Source organism: Rhea pennata, chromosome 12 (assembly GCF_028389875.1).
Source record: "Rhea pennata isolate bPtePen1 chromosome 12, bPtePen1.pri, whole genome shotgun sequence".
NCBI classification, from domain to species: Eukaryota; Metazoa; Chordata; class Aves; order Rheiformes; family Rheidae; genus Rhea; species Rhea pennata.
In genome coordinates, this window is record NC_084674.1 from 17,564,978 (window position 1) to 17,586,907 (window position 21,930).

The 21,930-nt window shown below is 34.2% G+C and overlaps 1 protein-coding gene and 1 long non-coding RNA gene across 3 annotated transcripts; one reads left to right on the forward strand and one right to left on the reverse strand.

The window, feature by feature from the left end:
- The first annotated feature begins 320 nt into the window (after window positions 1-320).
- Window positions 321-21,699, forward strand: PTPDC1 (protein tyrosine phosphatase domain containing 1). 2 transcript variants are annotated; one of them, XM_062585689.1, is made up of 10 exons: window positions 321-351; window positions 10,463-10,555; window positions 13,351-13,522; window positions 14,302-14,382; window positions 14,605-14,723; window positions 15,481-15,618; window positions 16,370-17,580; window positions 18,353-18,538; window positions 20,160-20,270; window positions 21,111-21,699. In XM_062585689.1, the coding sequence occupies exons 2-10, from the start codon at window positions 10,471-10,473 to the stop codon at window positions 21,225-21,227; spliced, it is 2,220 nt and encodes a 739-aa protein (XP_062441673.1). In that variant the 5' UTR covers window positions 321-351; window positions 10,463-10,470; the 3' UTR covers window positions 21,228-21,699. The 2 variants fall into 2 exon arrangements, with proteins under 2 accessions (XP_062441673.1, XP_062441674.1); XM_062585690.1 differs by lacking the exons at window positions 321-351; window positions 10,463-10,555 and adding an exon at window positions 12,579-12,792.
- On the reverse strand, window positions 9,804-12,774 carry LOC134145800 (uncharacterized). Its single transcript, XR_009959690.1, has 3 exons — window positions 12,592-12,774; window positions 10,899-11,014; window positions 9,804-9,979 (listed from the first exon to the last, which is right to left on the reverse strand). It is a non-coding gene; the product is annotated as an uncharacterized LOC134145800 (long non-coding RNA).
- Window positions 21,700-21,930: the final 231 nt, after the last annotated feature.

Sequence of the window (21,930 nt, forward strand, 5' to 3'; positions counted from 1 at the left end):
CATCACAAATTGGATTACTATATGGTAGCTCATCAGAAATTATAAAATATATGAAGGAAGGATTTCTTCTTAATTTCTCCATTTCCAAAAACCTGACATTTGCTGCCTACTTCAAAAGCAGTGCTTCTAGCACAAAATAGACCATTTCTGGATAAGGAGTTTGCAGCCACACGGACACCACTGTGTCATATAGTCAGAAAATGAGGCATCTGAAAGGGGTTCCTACAGCTTTACAGCATCTCTCCTTTCCTTTTAAAATCTGTATTTAGTTGTGAATTTTCTTTCATTTCTAGGTCTGTGGCTAAAAAGTGAAGTTCTAGGCTATTTTCCTGGGCTTACAGTGAACAGCTTGTAAGTAATATTTGATACAATTCTTCAGTTTTAAAACTGTCTTTTGAATTGAAATCTTTGTAATTATGCTCCCTCTTCCTAAAATGTTACTACCTTTCCATTTTATCCTTTATCGACAGTTTTAACTAGCAGTGGAACAAACAGAAGAGGGGAATAGAGGAAGTACAGGTGACAAAAAAGGAGAGGGATCATAGGTGGGCTGTTGCTCTGGGATCTCATCAGGCACCTAAACAGCACACATTTAATCTCACAACTGTAACATAGTTACATATAACTAGTTACATAGTTAACAAAGTATATACTATGTTATACGTATAACTGTAATGATTACATAACTATCAATGTAGGCTAGGACTGGGAACCAAAGACAGGCTTAAACGTTGCTTTTATGATTGATTTGTTGTGTGATACTGCATTATATTTAAGGGACAGGATTGTCAAAAAAAAATCTAAAAGCAAAACTTGTAAAAAGTCTTTACTAAAACTTCATACAGTTTTAAAATTACACATTTATATGTGTAATTTTATTACATATTTATACACACTATACCATTCCCTGCAGTGTTTTAATGTAAGCATTCGGGACCTGAATACAGAGCAACATTAAAAGATTTTTATTACCTAAGCTATGAGAAGCGCAGAAAGCAAAAAGTAAAGATGGAAATGTTCAAAGCCAGCTAGGAGTCTAAATACATAGTTTGAACTAAATTAGCATAATCCTTAAAGTAAATCAGGTTTTAGTAAAATTTAAATTGTAGTATAATTTCAAGTTCCAATTCTATCTATGTAGCAGTGGAAACAGTGCAGTCTTAACAATGGTCAAACTTTTTAATTGCATTCATCTTATTATGAGATGTAGTTTTCTGCCTGCCTAATTTGATAATTAGTACCTAAAGCAATGGGACAGGTGGATTTACTAAGTGCAGTGTAAGGTAGCCATGAGATAGCCCATACAGTTCTAGGGAAATACGCTGCCAGAAGCCTACTGATCCTGTTCTACTCAGCTAAAAAGCTTGTTAAGATCTTTGAACAGCAATGATAGGTCAATAGAATTTTCCAGAGGACTTGCAATTCTTCATTTTGTTTCAATAGGAAAATGCCAAGCTTAAAGATATAAAGACTATTAGTCTAGTCACTGGCATCCCGCCTACTCTGCGTATTCTTTCTTTGAAAATGGCACGTTATTTTAACCTAGTGGTTAACACCCCCAAAAAGTCACACTCAGTTAACACAAAACCTTGTCTTGATTAAAGTATGATGACATAGCCTATTTGAACAAGCATGGTTGGCACAGCTTCCTGGAACTAGCTAAACTTGGCAGATCACTAGAAAAAAAAATAGTTCTTTAGCTGCTCCACTTCTTGTCACATATGGACCCTTATGGACCAGTTTTTCAGAGATTCTGAGCACTGCAGATCCACCAACAGTAAGGGGAAACTGGGGTGATCGACACATTTAGAGCTGAAGCTTAAACAAACACATTAAAGAAAGAAGTGCAACACAGTATTTCAAACTGCACAATCTGATCAGGTTTTAAATAACAGAAGGGGAAAATATTCAGAATTTTAAAAACTTAAATCATTTTGCAGTTGGAATAATATATAATCTTAGTATTTAGATGTTGTTTAAATGGCCAAACTTAATTTTGCAGTACAGCAAGTCCTAAATTTCTACCTTAAAGTTCAAAATAATGAACCTGATTTCAGTCACATTTTTAACAATATATATTCGCATTACAGGTTACCAAAACAGGAGTATATGGCTACTTAGATACACCTTAATTAAAATGTTTGTTCCTCAACAAGTTATTCTGCAGCTTATATTTGTAGCTACAGAACTCCTTCAGTCCTAAAGGTGAATTTTAATACGCAGGTTCTATAAGAAACACTGCACTGGAGAAAAATGAAATTACATGCCCTCTGATACCTGCCTGTTGTAAATAACAGACTTACAAGTATAATACAGCTGAGAGGGCAATTATTAAGGCATCTCACAAAATTTTTTGATTCTATTCAAACCCTCCTTTAACAGCAAAGACTCACTATCCAAAGCAATAGCTGTATTTTGCCATACAATTAAAAATACTTACAGGCTTTTAAAACTTTTCCATTGTATGTTTCTATTAATATATTTTTCAGCTAAAAGATAATCACTTCAAAAAAAATAAATCTATGTTATAACTCTGGCACACAGTTCACCTTGGGTTCATACAGTACTCATGTAGGATGGTGAATGTGTTTGAAAATTAAACAGGTATTGAACATGGAAATTCTTGGTTTCTTCATGAGACACACAGTCACAGAAGGAAACTGTATTCATCTTTTCTCTTTGTAATTAATGCACAAACTATGTGAGCAGACTTTTTAAAAAATAATTGCGCTCACTTGAAAACAGCTTATTTTCCCCAGAAAGAATTTTTGTGTTTGGATTTTATCTCACTTTACATCCACTCATGACCAATTACTAGCTTTCTAAGAAGATATATTTACCATGGCACGTGGCAAACAATGGCTGTAAACTAAAACGGATACTTGTAGAAGAGGGATTTTGAGAATAACCATGATTCTAAGCTACTTTAATATGTTTTTCAGAATTGTGCACAGATCTTTTGAAGCCCAGTTTTTTATATAATACTTTTTTTGCCCAAGTGTGCATAAATGCATGTATATGATGTATGCTGTTTACTAAAATGACTGGAATGCAGTTTAGTTCATGCACAGGACTTCTTTTGTCCCTGCAAGATTATTAAGAAGCTAGACATATAATTTTAAGGATTACTTTTGTAAATTTGTCTCTGTTCTCAGTAAATGAGTTTTTGTATAAAGGAGTATTTGGATTCTTCTTCAATCTGAATTTTATTAGCAGTACACAGCACAAACACAGTGCAATCTGATTATAAAATTGTTTCTGAAAACTAACCAAACAATTTAGTCCTGCTACACGCTCCATTTCTCTGCTGGCCAAATTAAGGCAGGTGTTTAGCTGAGATAGCATCTTTGGAATTAATGAGGTTGTTGGCATCAGCCTTTAGAGAGTTGTCGCCTGTAGCTCCTTGCTTGTTTAAATAAGACACCTATCCCATCCATAGAAGTTTGTACAAATATTTGTTATTTTGTTTTTAAATAACTGGGAGGAATTTTTAATGATGATATTTTACTTGATTACCTCTGCTTCACTTAGAGATATTTATTTTTTCTATTTTCTGATATTACTTTTAGTCCAGTTAATTTCTACTACATGTAAATACTTTAGTGATATTCTATGCTATATTGGGTGAGAAAGGAAATTCTTTGTTCAGGATGTAACTACAAATATGAACAACAAAATATTTATCCATGATTTTCTTTTCATGCTGTTTCAAAGTGAATTTATTAGGATAACTTTGTTTAATATAACTTCACAAAATTATTTCTGTAATTATGTGCTTAGTCTGACACAGCTGGACATGTATATATATTTACTTGTGGCTAATAATACGAAAATGAGGTGAACAGAAAGAAGAGATGCAGGATTTAGCTATTAAAACATCAGACTGGTGTGGCCTGTTTGCCTCAATCCCTTTAAAATCTAGACAGCAATAGAAAGCAGTTTATGGGATGATTATCTGCATAGTCCGTACGGCATTCCACATACAGTCTTAAGTTAAAGAAAAGATAGTTACTGGCTCCTCCCAGATTACCATCATGAATCCAATTAACTACAGGAAATACTGTGGCAACATCATTCAGCTTCTCTTCTGTAAACGTGAATTTCCCTAGAACATACTTCTTGTGGTTAATGCTGCAATAATGAAGGGATCAACAGTCACTCATTCTTTTTGCTGGGTAACAGGTAAGAGGTTAAATTGAAATTATTGAAAATGTCTATTAAAATGCATGTAAATTTACTCACTATGGTTTTGATTATTTGATATTTAAAAATAATCCCTCTGACTTGCAGAAGTTCAATTTTAAAATTTTTCCACTTCTGAATGCTATTAAAATTCCTTACTGACAGTATCTCACTCTTCTGTATATAGTCAGTCTTACAAATCAGATAGACTATCTTAGTAAACATGCTATTCATGATCAAGAATATATGAGTCACCAGTTTCGTTGGTAGAATGGTTAATGTATTCATTTTTATACCATCTCCTTTATAATTCTCAATAGTAATTACTAGTTGCCAGCCTGTTCAAGGTAGTTTAAAGTAACATCTGTTAACTATTGTGCTAACGCTACTACAGAGAGCTGACGTGACTGAAACAGTATGAATCAAGTCCATTGACCTGTCCATCAGTTTAGGTTGCGATTTCTTACTATTTATGTCAAAAATCTATTAATAGCAAACACTGCATCACCAGGCCAACACCTACATAATCTTCTAATGAATTATATTCTTTTGTCTCTTTAAAATGTGTGTAAGCAGCTGCATTCCTATGTAAATACCATGTTTAATGATAAAATGACATTCACGTTTTATGAAAACAGATGGTGAATATTTTTTCCCAAAGGGGAAAAACACATATAGAAATAATAAATTACTGCTGGTTGTGTTCCCAGTGAAATCACCGGAGTTTTACAATAGCTGTAGGATTGCCCATGTGTGTAAATTGCATACAGCTAAACTATCTTTATTTAAATTATAACCTTATCCTCTCTCTGTCCTATATCTATGTGTTATTTACTTTTTTCCTTTTTTTTTTTTTTTTTTTTTTTTTGGTGTTAGCTCATAGGTAGTAAACATTTCAAGTTTCAAATGAGCCTAGGGAATTGAGATGTGTGCCTACTGAAATGCATTTGCTCCATGCTGAATACTGCCTCAGAGTTTTTTGCTAATTGTACCTTAAATATTTGTGAAATATTTTATATCAATACTTTTTACTGTAATGTATGTTAAAACACCATTTTCTTTCATTATTCATATAAGCAAATTTAAGGAAAAATAGTTAGCTACCACTTTTACAAAACTTTAGAAATAAATGTTTTGTTATTTCTGGCAATGTTAAAATTAGATAGTCTATTGTAGTTTGAAATGTGATTTCATCTACCAGTGCTTCCTGCAGAAGTGACTATCTCTTAACATTTTTTTGTCAAAAACTTTCATAATCTGCCTATCGTAAAAGAAAGTTAAAATCTGAATTTAGAGAGCAAGTTAGAATTTAATAACCATTTTTGTATATTCTGTATTTTTATATTTTAATAATCTCTTTCAAATAACCACAGCCTTTTACTATTTCATTAAATACAAACAATTCTCATTACACTACCATATATTTGCTTAGTTTTAGTTATCTAACTAAAAATCAAATTTAAATTTAACAGCAACAATTTAAAAGAATTAAATAAAACATCTTAATTACTGCAATTTCCAGAAGTTTGCCTTCTGGCAATGAAACATTGTCCCATATAATTTTCTGTTTAGATAAATATCCTGTTGACTCTGTGAGACTACCCACAAAATCAGAATTTCCCATATAGATAAGTTCTTATAGAATCAGGCCATGGACTAAATTTTAGTGTACTCATACATGGAGCTAACTGAGTGATTGGTACTAAGCTAACCTAGCCTCTATCTACATCTGCAGTCAACTATGTTCCTTTAAAATTTGGCCACTGGCTAGTTACTTATATAGGAATGCAATAGGGAAGAGAACAAATGACTTTAGAAAGCAAGAAAATAGTAAAATAAACCCCATATTTTATGTGACAGGTGATGACAGGTCATCAGCATTTGCCTATATTGTACGAATATACTTGAGTTTTAAAACAGCTTTTCTTACACGTTGATATCTTAAAATTGACTGCTTATCAAAGTTTTTTTCACGTTAATACATGAAAGTAATTTTTTCAAATGTGTGATGTGCTCTCGTATTCTAAATTACCCAAATGCACATAGATCTGGAGAAATGGAATCTCACTAGTAAGTGAACTAGTAGTTTCTCGGAAATGCGGTGAGAAGCTTTCACAGGGGATTACTGCTCGTGCTGGCAGCTGAACTTGCACAACTGGAGTCATTCCAGTCTAGAACGCAAGCTCTACTGTCTGTTTTGAAAAATGTGTTCTGAAGTAAAAGATAATAGTTACATATATTAAATAACTGTATTAATTGCTAGAGTCAAGTGTGACCAATGTCTTGTTATTGCATCACTTTTTGGCTATATAATTCTTTTTCTGGCTGCTAAAAACCTTTGATGTTATTCCTTGCTCCCATTTCAATCTGGTGCAAAGATCGTGCCCAGTGATGGAAGCCAGGAAGACCTTCCAGATCCTGAGATAGTAGAAGGTCACCTTCCTCTTTGCAAGGCAGGGTGATACCTAAGCCAGTTTTGAGGTGTGGAGTAGTTTCTGATGTGGTCCTTCCTTCCTTCTACCAGATAGTAAAGGAAAGGCACTACCAGCACCTAATCCTATCCTAGCAGTGGCTAGTCTGCTCAGTCCGTACTGCAGCCTGACCATGTGAACCAGCAGCAGAGCTCTCCTCTGTGCTCTTTCTGAGGAAACCTGCACCACAGTTAGTTGCAGAACCTGTTTCACTGTGGACCACTGATATCCCAATTGGCCTACTTGCTGCATGGCATTTTACTACTCAACCTGTATCTGTGCAAAGAGAAGCGCTCTTATTCCAGAGGAAATCATGACATGAACAAGAAACTACTTCGCTCCTGTAAAGTGGATGCACAAACTGAATCTCACCTATGACAGCACAGTATGACTACACTAGTTCCTCTGCAAAAAAGCCACCTCTCTGCACGTATGAAGCAGTGAGTAGGATCTGACAACTACTCATCTGTTATCAAATGCAACATGTGAATCAGTGGTGCAACTAATGGTCAACAAAACCAGTATATCCTTTCTGTTAGGAACTGGTTGGCTCAAATGAGGAAAAAAAAAGCCTCAGAAATGCATACAGTGGGACAACAAAATGAATACAAAAAACACACTGGAGGGAGAAATAAACCTTTTGAAATATCCCCTTAATGCTTGATACCATGATTTCAAGAGACCCTTTTTGCCTTGGGCAATAAGATACTGCTCGTTACTTCAATCAGCCAATAACACAGATACTATTTTCACTCTTAAGTTACACTACCTGTGTTGTTTATGCAGGCTTAATAACATTGCTTCCTGTGATAAAATACAGAGATGGAACATCACCTAAGATACTGTTCCTTTTTTTAAGATTGTGAAACCAAGATTAAAAGACCAGCTTCTTTGCTGTCATGGCAATAGAAATGCATGTCACACAGATAACATAGTGAATCTGATTAAGGTGATACGACTGCCACAAGGTATGTGACTCAATTCCCTTAGAGAGCTAATAAGGAACATGACCTAGAATAAGATTTCAGGATTCTTGCTTTTTTCTGTAGCATCTGAGAGTATCAAATGTGATGAACAAAATGCTGAAGAGACTCTTTTAAAAACTAAAAACATACGATACATAGAAGAAATGAGAGTTGTTTCTTTTTCTCAAGCACTTGTTTTAATACTATTTTGATCTGCGTACAAATATAATAACCCTCTCCAGTAACATCAACACTGAAAGTACTTCCTGTCCAAAGTTATAGCATTTTACTTCTGCCTGAGGGAGTGCAATATTACTCTATAAAAAGTTCACAATTTCCCTCCAACCCCCCCCACCCCCCAGATAATTACAAAGAAACACTGCTTACATTGTGGAATTCAAAATACTTGTCAGGCAGTAAATTTAAGGAACTGAAAAGCATGCAGACAAAATATTTAAGTTAGTCGGAACTATACTGGTTGTATAGAAATGGAAGTATGGATTTAGTATATCTTCTGAAATAAATTTGAGGAGAGCCTAATTCATTAAAAGGCAAATAAACACATTGTTTGTCTCTGACATTTAGAACAATATTGCTTGTATTTTATAAAACTACAGGTACCTTATCTTCTGCATTAATCTGCACCTTTTCTCTTTTCAGTTAGGCGATCCTGTCAACCTGAATTCAGGTTACTTTAAAAAAAAAAAAAAAAAAAAAAAAAAAAAAAAATGGAGAGAGCAAGAGAGAGAAAATAGTTTTGGATGACAGAAATACTCTGACATTTTGACTCACTTTTTTGTACCACTTTCATGTGGGCAGTACAAATAAATAAGTATACAGAAACATCTGTTAAATAAATACAATAACTGACAAAAGCTGTTTGCTTTGATTTACTCACTTTCAATTATCCTTATTTTATCAGTAAGTTGTAACAAAAGCAGGCAATGCTGTTGCAGAAGGCAACATTTTTGAATTAAGACTTTCTAGAATACAGTATTCATTCTGACAATGTGTCCTGTAATGTACATCTGGAAAAATAGGCATTTCCCACTATTTCAGATGTAGAAAAGACTGGAATTTTAAGTTAATCTAAACCAAATTTATATTCTTTATTCAGTATTCCAAGAGTATTGTACTTCATACTCTCAAACTTTGTTTTTTTTAAAAAAAAAAAAAGGTAGTCAAATACTGCTATGTTAGGAATGTCGGATTTATAACTTGACTTGAACCATTAATTCTGGCACATTGTAGAAAAACATTCTGGATAGAGACTTTTCAGGATATAGCTGTTTTCCCAATGCAGGGTGTGGGTGGGTGGGTGTTGCTGCCTATTTATTAAGTATTTGACTTTAAAAGTGCAGAGTTGGGTGGTTAAATAGCTGAGTAGAAAACATTCCAGATACTCTTTAATATTCATTAAGATTCATCTTAATTAGTATTCTTACTAATATATATATTTACATTAGAAATGCATTTCTTGGCATCACTGAAGTTTCAAAAGGCCACTTGTTCTCACAAACAATAGCAGTGCCTGCTTTTCTCATTGTTTCGAGGCCATTCTATACTGATGCACCAGTTTTAAAGGGTCACTGGTGAGTATGTTTATTCTGTTCCTACCATAAAGTATCCTGGAAAGGGATACTAAGGGTCTTTGAGGTAAATGGGAATGAAGTCTACTAGCACTCTTGGAAGAATAATCTCAATTTATTCAAGTATGTGGTCAGATAATGTGATATCTGAATAACCGAAATTCTATTTGGATCTATTTAAAAATTATTTTTGAAAACAAGCAGAATTATAGATGAAAAGTGGATATTGAACAACAAACAGTTGAAACCTCTTTTTATCGCAATTTAGGATTGTTATACCACCTCATCTCCATAAACATTTTTTTAAGCAAATCTCCTGTCCTTTAAAACACTATTTATGCTGCTGAATCCTAATACCATTTTAACAGAATGTGGGATCTGAGTTTTTTCTATGTAGAAACGTTTTACTAGTTACGCATATAGTGTAGCCATTTTGGTTTAGTATGAGAATGATGCTGCCCCCCCCCCCCTGTTTTTTATAAATGCAACTATTTTTCTATTGAGGTAAGAAATTGAATACTGGGTAAGAATTTCCACACAAAATCCTTATAAATGGTTTATTTAAACATCACTGTGATGGATATGTTCACCCTTACTGCTTTCCTTTAGCTTTCTTTTTGTCAGGTGTGAGGTCTTCATGGCAAGGCATACCTTGTATTAGCAATCATATTAAAACATCAGAAGAACTGTTTTCTGTTCAGGCAAAGACTTGTGTTTGGATTTCTCATTAGAGAAGGATCTTCATATATGTGCTTTCAAACTTGTCAACGTACTAGAAACGAGTGGAGGAAAGAGAACAGAGAACACATATATTTTGGGGATGGTCTGCTTGGATATTATAAACTAAAACTATAAATGGTCTGATCTAGAAACAGTGCTGTCATAATGATACCATTAGCATCATCGAAACTGTCCCCTGCAGGATTTCAGTTCAAGATTTCCAGTCATATGTTTAAGGTGACGTTACCTTAAAAACTTTTAAGTTGAATGACTGTCCATATAAAGCACAAATTATAAAGGCCATGCTCAGCTAAGCTCTAGCGCTAGAAATACACAATCTGCTAAACTTCAATTGTGCTGGTACAGACTGCCAACCTCTTTTAAGATGACTGTACACCAGAAAAAAAAATGCAGTCCATGTCTGACTGCCCAAAGAACTTTGGACAGTTCTATGATCAGTGACAGGCACTCACCTTATTTTCCATTTTTGAACTTGTGCTCTAGATTTACAGTAAACGTATTACTGTTTCAACAGGTACTGCAATGGCTGCAGGAGTTTTGCTGCAAAATGAACTACCATATTCTTCATTGCTAGAAAGCAGTGTGTACCTTGCAAATATGAACTCAGGTAATCATTTCCTCTCATATGTTATTCATAGAAACCACTTAGAGAAATTCTGAAAAAAACACATTTCTACAGATAATTAAAAATAGATATATTATTCACCAATTATAAGCACAAAATGTCTATAACATAAAAATGAATTGCATTACTTAATCATCACCACAATGCATTATTATGCTGAACTTTTCTGTAGCTTTCATATTGCCAGGTATAACCTCTTAAGCAAAAGAACTATGTCATTTTCACGTTCAGAAACTGCCTAGCACTCTGAACAAACCTTCACCACCACCACCAACAAAAATCTAAGAAAATACTTAAAGTCTTATGGGATATAATTATGACTTACTAATTTGAGTGAATACTTGCAAGTCCTACTAGATTCAATGGTAAAATAACTGCATGTAGCATTTTATCTTGCTCATTTCTGCCTCCACTAGAATTTGATACGTACTGAAGAAAACACTGGGAAGAGAAAGAAAAAGAAATAAATATAAGAAAGCAATATAATTAATTAAAAAACATTTTTCATGCTCATGGGATATAGGAAGCTCTTGAAACAGCCTTTTCATCTTCCTTTCTTTCACCTAATCCCTAAAATAAAAGCCCATTTAAATATTCCCTCAGCTCTTGATATCATCATTAGTGTTGAATCAGAGTAGTCAGAATTTTGAGACAACAGCTAACAGTATTGGCTTTAATATTTCCTTTTCTCATATGACATCACTACTAATGTTTCAGGCCTAGTATCTACAGAAGACCTTACTATGTCTTCTTAATAGCAGGGATGCAGTATTAAAAATTCAGTTACTTAACTCCTGTTCAGTACCTAGAAGAAACAGTAGATTTTTGCCTTAAAAAAAAAATCAGAAGAGAGCTTTCTATTATGATGCAAATTCCTCTTAAGAGGACTGCTTTCATAGTACAAAAAGAAATGTCAAACGCAGGCTAAGGATAGTATATATGCTTAGGAAAATGCAACAGGATTAATTTACTTAATGAACAAAGTTATAGTTTTTTTTCCCCCTTTTCCCTGCCTCAGAATCTTTAGCACCTAGTCTAATGTATAGACAAGGGATGTTTTAACGTAGATGTTCTAGCCCTTCAATAGATGTTTCTAGACATTTAATTATTTTAACATTGCTACAATCTGTTCTCCATATAATTGCCAGCATGGGAATTCTGTGCTTTTGAGAACCTTGCAATCTTTCTGGCCAGCTCATTCTCCTCCTTAGCACACTAGAAGCAAAGTAGGAGGAAAATTGCCACCTAATATCTACCTTCAAAAGCTTAAAGCACTCCACTGATATGTCTTCTTCTCATAATCTGCTTTATCTCAGTCTGTAGGGCTAACAGCTTTGGTTAATAAAATAGCTGGGCCCTGACAAAATAAGCCTTTTGTTTTGAATAACAAATTGTGTTTTGTTAGAAGATATGAATGGTCCAGAGTGAACAGTCTACAATTCATCATGTACTGAACCATTTCAGTAGGAACACACTAATCCCAATCATTACAGAACTAATGATGCATTTTGGAACAACTAAGCAGAGGGAGAGAGGTGGTTGTGGAATGTTAAACCAAAAGGTGGGGGAGTATAATGTTCCTGCTTACGGATTTCTCAGAAAGCAGTATCCAGCTACATTTTGATTGTTCTTTTGAATATCGTATTTTATGTCTTAGCAAATTCTGAATGTGTGTAATTTACATACTCACATTGTTTATAGAAAATGTTTTGGTTGTTCCCAGTCCATTTTCAAAATTATCTACTTGAAATGCAACTGTTTTCATCAGCAGTGGAACAGTTTGTCCCAAACAGAATCAATTCATATAGAATTTAGCTGCCACAAGGATAGCTGGCATCAGTGGTTCATTGTGTGTTTCTATGGAGACAGCTCAGCCTATCCTGAAGAGCTGCCAGATCATACACAAAGATGCACAGCTCTGTGCAACTTCAGCACTGAGCAACTTGGCTTTCGTATCAGAGCATCTTCGGCAGCCCTTCTGAACTGTAGCTGGTGTGGGGCAGTCATGCAGGACTCACCCCGAAGGTGGTCAGCGGCAAGTATTTTTAGCAACTTTTTCCAGGGTCGGAGGCATTCTTCCTCTGATCCCCTTCTTCGCATAATCCAGAGGCGCCGGAGCTCAGTTGTAGAGGTACTGTCATCATCAACTCACCGGGTTATGGTGGCCATATCATCTCTGAGCCCTGAGGAGCTGAATGCAACTTTTCCTGAAAAAAAAAGTAAAGTACTTTTCATTAAGACTGTAGGCAGTTCTGTTTCTCTTGTGTGTGTTAAATTCTTGTACTTTTGTTCTGTCAGCTATATTTTAGATATATTTGTAAAATAGGGATTTTTAAATGCTTTTTGCTGTATTTTATATTAAATAGTTGCTCTCTGTTTTTTTTTATTCAGGGTTTAATATATTCTTTTTATTCTAACAGCTCAGTTACATAGATAAAATAAAACCCAGCAGTATATGTGTGAAGGTGTGCTAAGTATTTTTGTTTTCAGATAGATGATCATGACATTTGTTTCGTTGCAAAGGATATCACATACCTGTAAATTCATCAGAAGAAAGAAAAGTTACTGTGAAAAAAAACCCAACTTCTGCAGTAATTCAAACAGTTTTTCCCTAACAGTCCTTACTAAGTCTGTATTGAAAAATGAATCTTAAATATATATTTCATATATATTTATGCTGTTTATAACTTCATCAATTTAAGATTGAATTGATAACTTTTAAGATGGAGATGAATTTGTAAGCTTCCTTACTAAATCTGTTTTTGCCTGTGTTCTAGGGAGTTCAAGGCGTCCAACGGCAAAATACACTAAAGTAGGCGAGCGCCTTCGCCATGTCATTCCTGGTCATATGCAGTGTTCAATGGCATGCGGCGGCCGTGCTTGCAAGTATGAAAATCCTGCTCGATGGAGTGACCAAGAGCAAGCCATTAAAGGGCTCTACTCTTCTTGGTAATATGCAGCATTTATATTCACTATGTGTAACTGCATCCATTATATTTATTAAAAGAGAGAATTCAATTAAAATAAGCTTCTACTTATTGCTTTTTAACTCAAATATTACTAAGTTAAGTAAAAAACAGAACAATGGGTTGATTCAGAATTACCACTTAGCAATAAACTATAGCAGCCATTGTACATAGTCCTGTAAAGTTATTGAAGGACTTCTATTTACTTCAAGAGTTTGGTTCAGATCCAAAAGAAGAAATACCTATGATAAATTAAAAAAACTACATTCTGAGTTATAGATAATTCTTCCTAAGACTTAACATGTTCACAACAGAACTCGAAAGTGAAAACATTATTAAGGTGAAATAATACAAGGCATGTATTTAACAGAAGCATATTCATAATTAGTAGCATTCATATGAAATGCATCTTTAAATTATTATTGATTTTTGGTAACAGTAGCTGCTATTGAGAAGTATACAAATCTTAAGGGCCAAACATAGATCAGAGTCCAGATTTCAGAGGAGTTTTCTAATATGTTAATCAGTTTGGCACTTAAGCATTTCCAATAATGATCTTTTGATATATAATATCTGTATCAGCTGAACAGGATTTATCACTAACACTATATATGATAGTAGAATTTTTTGAAAATAAAGTTTCTACTTAATCAACAAGGTATTTCTGTCTTTTTTGAAAATGAAATGCTGTTCTTATTCAAGTAGACACGTACTCAAGAAATTATGATAGTGACATTATTATCTACCTTTTTAATTTCTCAGGATAACAGATAACATATTGGCTACAGCTCGACCCTCAACAGAATTAATTGAAAAGTACAACATTATTGAACAATTTGAAAGGTAAAAAAGTTAGTCACTATTTATTGTAGGTATTACTCATGTAATTCCTGATCCATTTTCTCTTTCAACATAGATTTGGATTGTTGGTAAAGATCCTTTCATTTTAACAATATACAGGTAAAAATTTATTCTCCTCTAAGAATAAATGTGTGTTTCACAAAATATGGAATAATGAGATTTTGGCTGCATATAATACTTTGACTCATCTATTCCTTGCTTAAGATGCAGCATAAAAACCATAATTAACCTTCAGCGTCCTGGGGAGCATGCGAGCTGTGGGAATCCACTGGAACAAGAAAGTGGCTTCACCTACCTTCCTGAAGCTTTCATGGAGGCTGGAAGTAAGTTAGCTCCTGCTGCCGTTCCTCATTAATTATTGATTTTGGCATTTGAAGGTATTTTGACATGATTTCTTGTGTGTTAGAAAAAACTATATAAGAAATATTGCACAAAAAAGGATATAAAAATGAAAAATGGCAAATATAATCAAGAGTGAATAATGCATTATCCAAGATTGTGTATATTCAAGGTTAATATTCAGGTGTTTGGACTAAAGAAAACATGACAGCTAGTTAATTTTTTTTTCCTTCCTAGTTCCTAAATATTTAAAATATTATTTGTATTTCAAATTCTGGTGCATATTTTCTTATCTAGACTATAAAATGGTCATTCCTTTGATTTGAGAATATTTGTATTGGCAATATTTTTGTATTTTCATATCACAATGAGATGAGAAAAATTGCCTCTGTATAAGAAACAGCTTATAACAGGAGTGCTTTTATTTCTTAAAAAAACTGCTCTACCTATATATAGCTCAGTAATTTTAGTATGAATCACTCAGTTTTTTATACCATTTACATTCCAGCTGAACTTTAGTTTTGACAAGTCTTTACCAGTTTCATGTACATATCAAATTTTCATAGCAAGAGTATTTTGAAATGTGAAAATAATTTCTTTCAGACATTATGTAGTCAGATTTTTCTAAGATCCTTTATGCCATTTTAGTACTACCATTTATTATTGGTCATCTCTTCTCTTCATACAGTATTAATTCATATTCTGTACAACTGAAAATAATTCTCTCTCTTTTTATTTTAGTTTATTTTTATAATTTTGGATGGAAGGATTATGGAGTGGCATCTCTCACTACTATACTTGATATGGTAAAAGTCATGGCTTTTGCCTTACAGGAAGGGAGAGTAGCTGTTCATTGTCATGCCGGACTTGGTCGGACAGGTATGTGTCCTCTACCCCAAAGATCAACAGAATTATATTTCTAAAGATGCAAAAGAATCTCTGGTTGTATAGCATTATTCACTTGTTTAAATTTTCTGTATCACTACAAGACGTGCATCAGTGGTTAAAAAAGCTAAACAAATTTATATATGAAAACAATCTGTCACAGACAGAAAGAGATCAGTTTTAGTAGATATCAGTTAGAAGATAAAAAACAACAGCCAATAAAGTTAGAAAAATCTTTGAAACTAAATAATAATTCCCCGTTTTATTCAAATTGGATGGCTTCCTTTTGATGGGAAAAAATCACTTAGTACACTTTCATTTTTGAATGTATTTATTACATGTTTATCCTTACAGACCTACCTATCACTGATTGTTAAATCAAGTAGGCTTTTGTGGAACAGCTGAAATTTAATTTACTTCTGGCCCTTTCAAGACCTATCTTGTTGCCTGAGCCCTGCCTATAGAAGCCAGCATTGCTCCTGATTTTGTGTTAGTATTCAAAAATGCTGCAATTGCTAGAGATACGGTGGTAAGAAATTAGCTCTCATTAAAAGTGCAGTGAGAATGCCTTTACTATCTTGCAATCCAAAAAAATACAACTGTACTTACTTAACAGAAGCATCACATAACAAAAGGTATAAATCTTGTATTTTTGCTTATATTCATTTTCATCCTGTACATCTTTACTGAATATTCATTTTAATTTGATAGTTCCTCAGCTAATACTTGCCTTTATATTTTCCAGGTGTTCTAATAGCTTGCTATTTAGTTTTTGCAACAAGAATGACCGCTGATCAAGCAATTCTGTTTGTTAGAGCAAAAAGGCCTAATTCTATTCAGACTAGAGGACAGCTGTTATGCATCAGAGAGTTCACGCAGTTTTTAATTCCTCTGAGAAATGTATTTGCTTGCTGTGATCCCAAGGCACACACAGTGACACTGTCTCAGTACCTGACCCGTCAGAGACACCTGCTCCACGGTTATGAGAGCAGGCATCTCAAACATGTGCCAAAACTTATTCATCTAGTTTGCAAACTGTTGCTAGACTTGGCTGAAAACAGACAGGTGATAGAGGCAGAACTGTTAAATATACCAGATCTCTCAGCTGAAATTGAAGAGACTGTTTCTCAGTTGGTCTCTACACAGCTAGATAAAGAGCTAGAAAGACAGGACAGTGATACATCTGACTCGTTCTCCCAAACTCACTCAGCTACTTTTGAGACCCACAATGCTCTTTTCTCCTTGGCACATGCATATGATCCTCTTTGGAAAAGAAGGAATGCCGAATGCCTTCAGCCGTTCACTCATGTGAAAAGGCGTCTGAGTTATAGTGAATCAGATTTAAGGACAACTGAGTTTCTCTTAGAACAAGGAGAAACTGCATGGACAGTACCTACTCAGATATTACTGCACAACAAATTTCAGCAGAACCGTGGCGAGGAGTGTTCTGCTGCAGGTGGACAAAAGCTGCAGTGGGATTTAAACAAAGAAGTCTTAGTGCGTAATACATGTACATTCTGGAGTCAAGGTAAATTTAATTTGGATGGACGAAAAGATGGATCCTCGCTTTATCACAGAAGGAAATCTGCCAAAGAAGTACAACGCAGCAGAACCTTTTCTTCAGGTCTGGCATCTATCCACAATTCCAGGGAACCTGGAACACCAAAGCATAATTTTGCAAAAGAGATTGGTCATAGAACAGAATGTGAGACTAATATGTATAAGAGAAGAGTCTATGCCTCTCAGGACTCTGATTCTTCTTCTTCTTCTAAAGCAAAGTTTTCTATGGGATATGAAAGCCAGACAAGCAAAGATCTGTCAGAGGCAATTCCACACATCGTTTTGCAATCAGAATTAAGTTTGGAAGCCCGAAGAGTTTTGGCAGCTAAAGCACTTGCAAATATAAATGAATTTCTGGGAGAGGATGAAGTGAAGCAGAAGGTAGAAATGTGGCAGGTAATTTTTAACTTGATTCAATGTTGTGTGTTCTGCATATTTCACCTAGGTCAATCCCTGGAATGGCAAAAATGCCACCAGTAGGTAAAGGAATCTTGGAAACCTTTGAAATGACAAATAGGGACACAGATTTATGTTCTAATTAAGTAAATGATTGTATTTGTCAGTTATGAGCTGGTTCTTTCAAAAGCAAGCAAAACAAACATACGCATTTTGGTCTCTTACATGAGGTTGGAACATTGTTCTGGTCATGTTCATTCACTTTACTAACTAATAAAAATTGATGCTATTATCTGTGGTTTTAACTTGACTATTGCTAACATAAAAGTACTAATGATTTTTAAAGTTAGAGCTATGTTGTTTTTAAGCTTTTAAAAGCTTTAATTTTTTTAGTTAGCTTTCTCACAGCTAATCAGAGGATTCCATGTGTAGAAGATTTTAGCAGAAACTAACTCCTTAGCCTCAAACTCAAATCTTCCCAGTAACATTTGCTTTGAAGTAGGAATCCAAAACTGTTTTTTGTATTCTAGTAGATAATTAGGAGGTTTTGAGATGTACTATTTATGTCAACCTTCTCTTTTAAAGAATCACTTATATTACTGCTGATTAATGTTGATGCTTTGGGAAAAAACAGAAATTATGTATATTTTTTATAACTGCTAAGTCTTTTTTTTCTTTATGTTGGAGCATAAGCAGTCAAGTGCTACTACAGTCAAAGAGCATGTTAGCAAAGTAAATAGATGATGCATTTATTTTATTTATTTATTTTTAGAAAGAACTGAATTCTCGAGATGGAGCTTGGGATAAAATCTGTACTGAGAGAGATCCTTTTATCCTCTGCAGCTTGATGTGGTCCTGGATAGAGCAACTGAAAGAACCCATTATATCGAAAGATGATATTGACATGTTGGCAAAAAATTGCACAGAATCACAAGAAGCACTTTACTTACTGAAAAAGGTATGCATTAGATATGTCAAATCATTATTTTACTGCCACGTCTACTTTTTTAATGTATGTTAAACACTTCTGGCCTTTGGGCAAGGGAATTGCACTTTTAAAAGGCAGTTTCGATCTTTAAAAATCAAAATGATGGTTATTATGGTAAGAGTTATAATCAATGCCAGGATGATGAATATTTTAAGAAAAATCTCAGATACTGTCTTTGAACTCTATTCAGTAGAAGCTCAATTTCAGCATATTTACCTACAAATTCTGCAGTTTGAGATCCAGAGACAAAGGCAAGAAATTTTCTCCACTGAGCCCTCTGTATGGCTTTTGTTAATGTCGAATCTGGCAGCTGCGCTTAACAGTTGTCATATTTGCTGTGTAAACATCTTAATCCATCAGCTTTGGCAGAGCTGAGACAAAGAGGAGGAAGTATTTGCCAATTCATGGAATCAGAAGCCAGGCCAAATTCCATTACATAAGTCAGAACTGTAGCTATGTGTTTTCTGAAATCCTCTATGGAAAACAGGTCCTTCTGATCCAAAACCATTAAACTGTGTTTTCTCCACTAGATCTCCTGCTAAATGCAGGATAATTATCTTTTCTTTTTTTCTTTTTCTTTTTTTATGTCTATTCTAGATCTTTTAATTACACAAGTTCACTTCCTACATCTTTGGGCATTCTTTGCTTCTGTAGTATGGAGAAAATAGGACCCCTTTTAACAGCCTTCCAAAGTCCCAATAATACAGCTTCTAATCAACAAGTGGTCAGAACTTTCTGTGCAGTTGCCATTTTCAAGACACTCAGAATTCTCAATTGCATCTCTAAATGCCTTCCTGAAGAAGGCACAATATTCTTCCACTCTGTCATGGTTTTTCATCTTTATATTTTTTGTCAAGTACTTGAAAACTGTTCAAAGTTGTTATAAATGTATGGGAAAGGATTTTTTTTTTTTTTTAATAATTACTGATTTTATCTCACATTATCTTATCCTGTATTATTTAGCTTATCTTCCCAGAAGTCCCTGAAGTTCTAATTTGTTCTTTTAACTAATTTAACTTTACTGTTAAGTGACCTCCAATGAGGAGACCTGTCTCCCAGGAAAGCGTATCTCATAGTAATTGGAAAGATCCTATTGTCCATTTATGCATCCTTTCTAGCACTGCCCAGGTGTCTTTCTGCAAGCTTCCTTTTATGGTGAAGGAGACCTGCTACGAGAGAAGGAGATGCAGATCATCCTACCTTAGCTGAGGATAAAAGTCTTAAACATGCACAGTGCTCTGGGCTCATGAAGTCTAATCTCACCTTTATGGTGCAACTTCACATGCGTGCCACTGTGTCATGGGGGGAAGCCTTGAAAGTCAAGACTCCAGGTAAATGCCTGGCCTCCCAAAAATTTCCAGAGCAGTTTATGGGGTGTTCTGCAAGAGAAGACTTTCTCCCATCACGACTGAGAAAATTATGTAGACTCTCTTAAGGCTTCTGAAAATTCCCTCCCCAACTCCTACACCTGAAAGTTTCAATACAAGAAGGCACAGTCTGATATTTAAACAGCAATTAACAAAAATTGAAAGTTAAATGTTTTTACTGAAAAGATTTCTTCTAATGAGCTGCTGTTCCATTTATTCACCAGGAACAGTGTCAGACTATCCTTTGTATTTTACATTGTGTGGTGAACTTGCAAATGCTACCAGCTGATGTGGAGGAGGCCTTACTTGCTCGTGCTATTAAAGCTTTCACTAAGGCAAGTAACCACTTGTCCATGACTTTGTATTTATTCATTATGAATTGTGAAGGGTAGAGCAATATTCTATGTTAAAAATTACAGCAGTTCCTTCACAGCTATTGTACTGATGCTTATTTACTTCAGAGTTTACATTTTACAATAATCAGCCTACACAGAAGATTGGAAATATTCCCAAGAAAGTTCAGTTCTGTCACTAGACCTTTGGACAATATGTCTTAATCCTTTAGTATCATTTGTCTATATCTAGATTACTTCCAATTCATGGACTATTTCAAACTGGGAAAAAATCATATTTAAATGGTGAGAATAATTGGCCACTGCAGTAGCTTACCAAAGGCTTTGGTAGATTTTCTACTACTTTTCTACTGCTACTTGGAGCCTTACCATCAAATTAAAGCATTTGCAAAATTATGCTGTAATTCAGTTACTTTTTGGAACCTGTAATGGATATGTGTAAATAACCAGTATCTGTGCTTTTGGAGTCATTTAGTAAAGATGACAGGTTAAGCTCTGAGCAGCTCAGCTCCTAGCTGCTTTCTTAGATACAGCACGTGAAATTATTTAGAAAATAGAATAAAATTCATCATATTGCTTCATAAACTCTTGTAAATGTACAGATTTGCAACCTGTTAAAAAATCACATTTCTCCTTTTACTAGTTTATTTTACTGTCTAGTTAGCATAAAGTTGAAAATAGGCATTAAGCACTCCATTATAAAATGCATACTTTCTTTAGCGTGTTTGAAAACTAAAAAATTTTAAGTGTTGGTCATCTACTTTGTATTTTGCTATAGGACATCTATTTAACAACTGAACTTAAATTTTTTCCTTTTTTTAGACAACCTTTGATTCTGAAAATGGACCATATGTTTACAATACCCTGAGAAAAGTATTTAAACAAACACTGGAAGAAAAAAGAAAAAAGTTCAAAGAAGGAACAGAAAATCCTACCTGATTTCTACACAGCTATTCTGAAGAATTCGATGGGCCTACCAAATTGTTTTTCATTCTTTAGCTACTGTATTTTGTGCTATTTGGCATGATTTACCTAACTTTAGATAATAATAGTTATTAACAAACATTTTAAGTGAGTTTTAGTGACAAGTGTTTTATCTACACAATTCTAAAGAACAGCTCATATGTAACTGTACTGTAGCATCTGGTTACAAGTATTATGCTTGCATATTGTGAACTGTTCTCTTCTTTTTAAATGTATTTATTGATTTAGGAACCTCTGTTATTGGCATGCTACATTATTTGCAAGTTACATGACTGCCATAAAATCAGTGCCATGGTACACAATGGATTGAGTTTGTATTTATATATTAAGTATGTTTACATTGAAGTTATTTGATTTTACTTTGCAGAAAATAATACTGACTGTACTTAAACTCCTTTTCTTTTAGAAATGTTAAAATAAAACTAAGTGTAATAATGAAAGAATTGCGAGATTTACTATTAACAGCAGATGATAATTATTTCCCATAGATATTTTAATCATGGCCACTGATATGTTTTTAAAAGATACTGCAATGGAGAAATAAAATAAATAAAGTAGCAAGGTCTTAATTTAGAGGTTTTGCCAAAAATGCTTCTAACATGTTGTTTTTAATGAAAAATTGGTTGTGTCATCTTAACTGCTTTGAATAAAAGAAAAA

Excerpts from the sequence above, each read along its gene's own strand:
- PTPDC1 (XM_062585690.1), top strand. The coding sequence starts at position 12,579 with ATGCAGGACTCACCCCGAAGGTGGTCAGCGGCAAGTATTTTTAGCAAC. Across the intron at positions 12,793-13,350 it reads AACTTTTCCTGAAAAAAAAA|GGAGTTCAAGGCGTCCAACG; the intron begins GTAAAGTACTTT and ends CCTGTGTTCTAG. Across the intron at positions 13,523-14,301 it reads AAAGGGCTCTACTCTTCTTG|GATAACAGATAACATATTGG; the intron begins GTAATATGCAGC and ends TTAATTTCTCAG.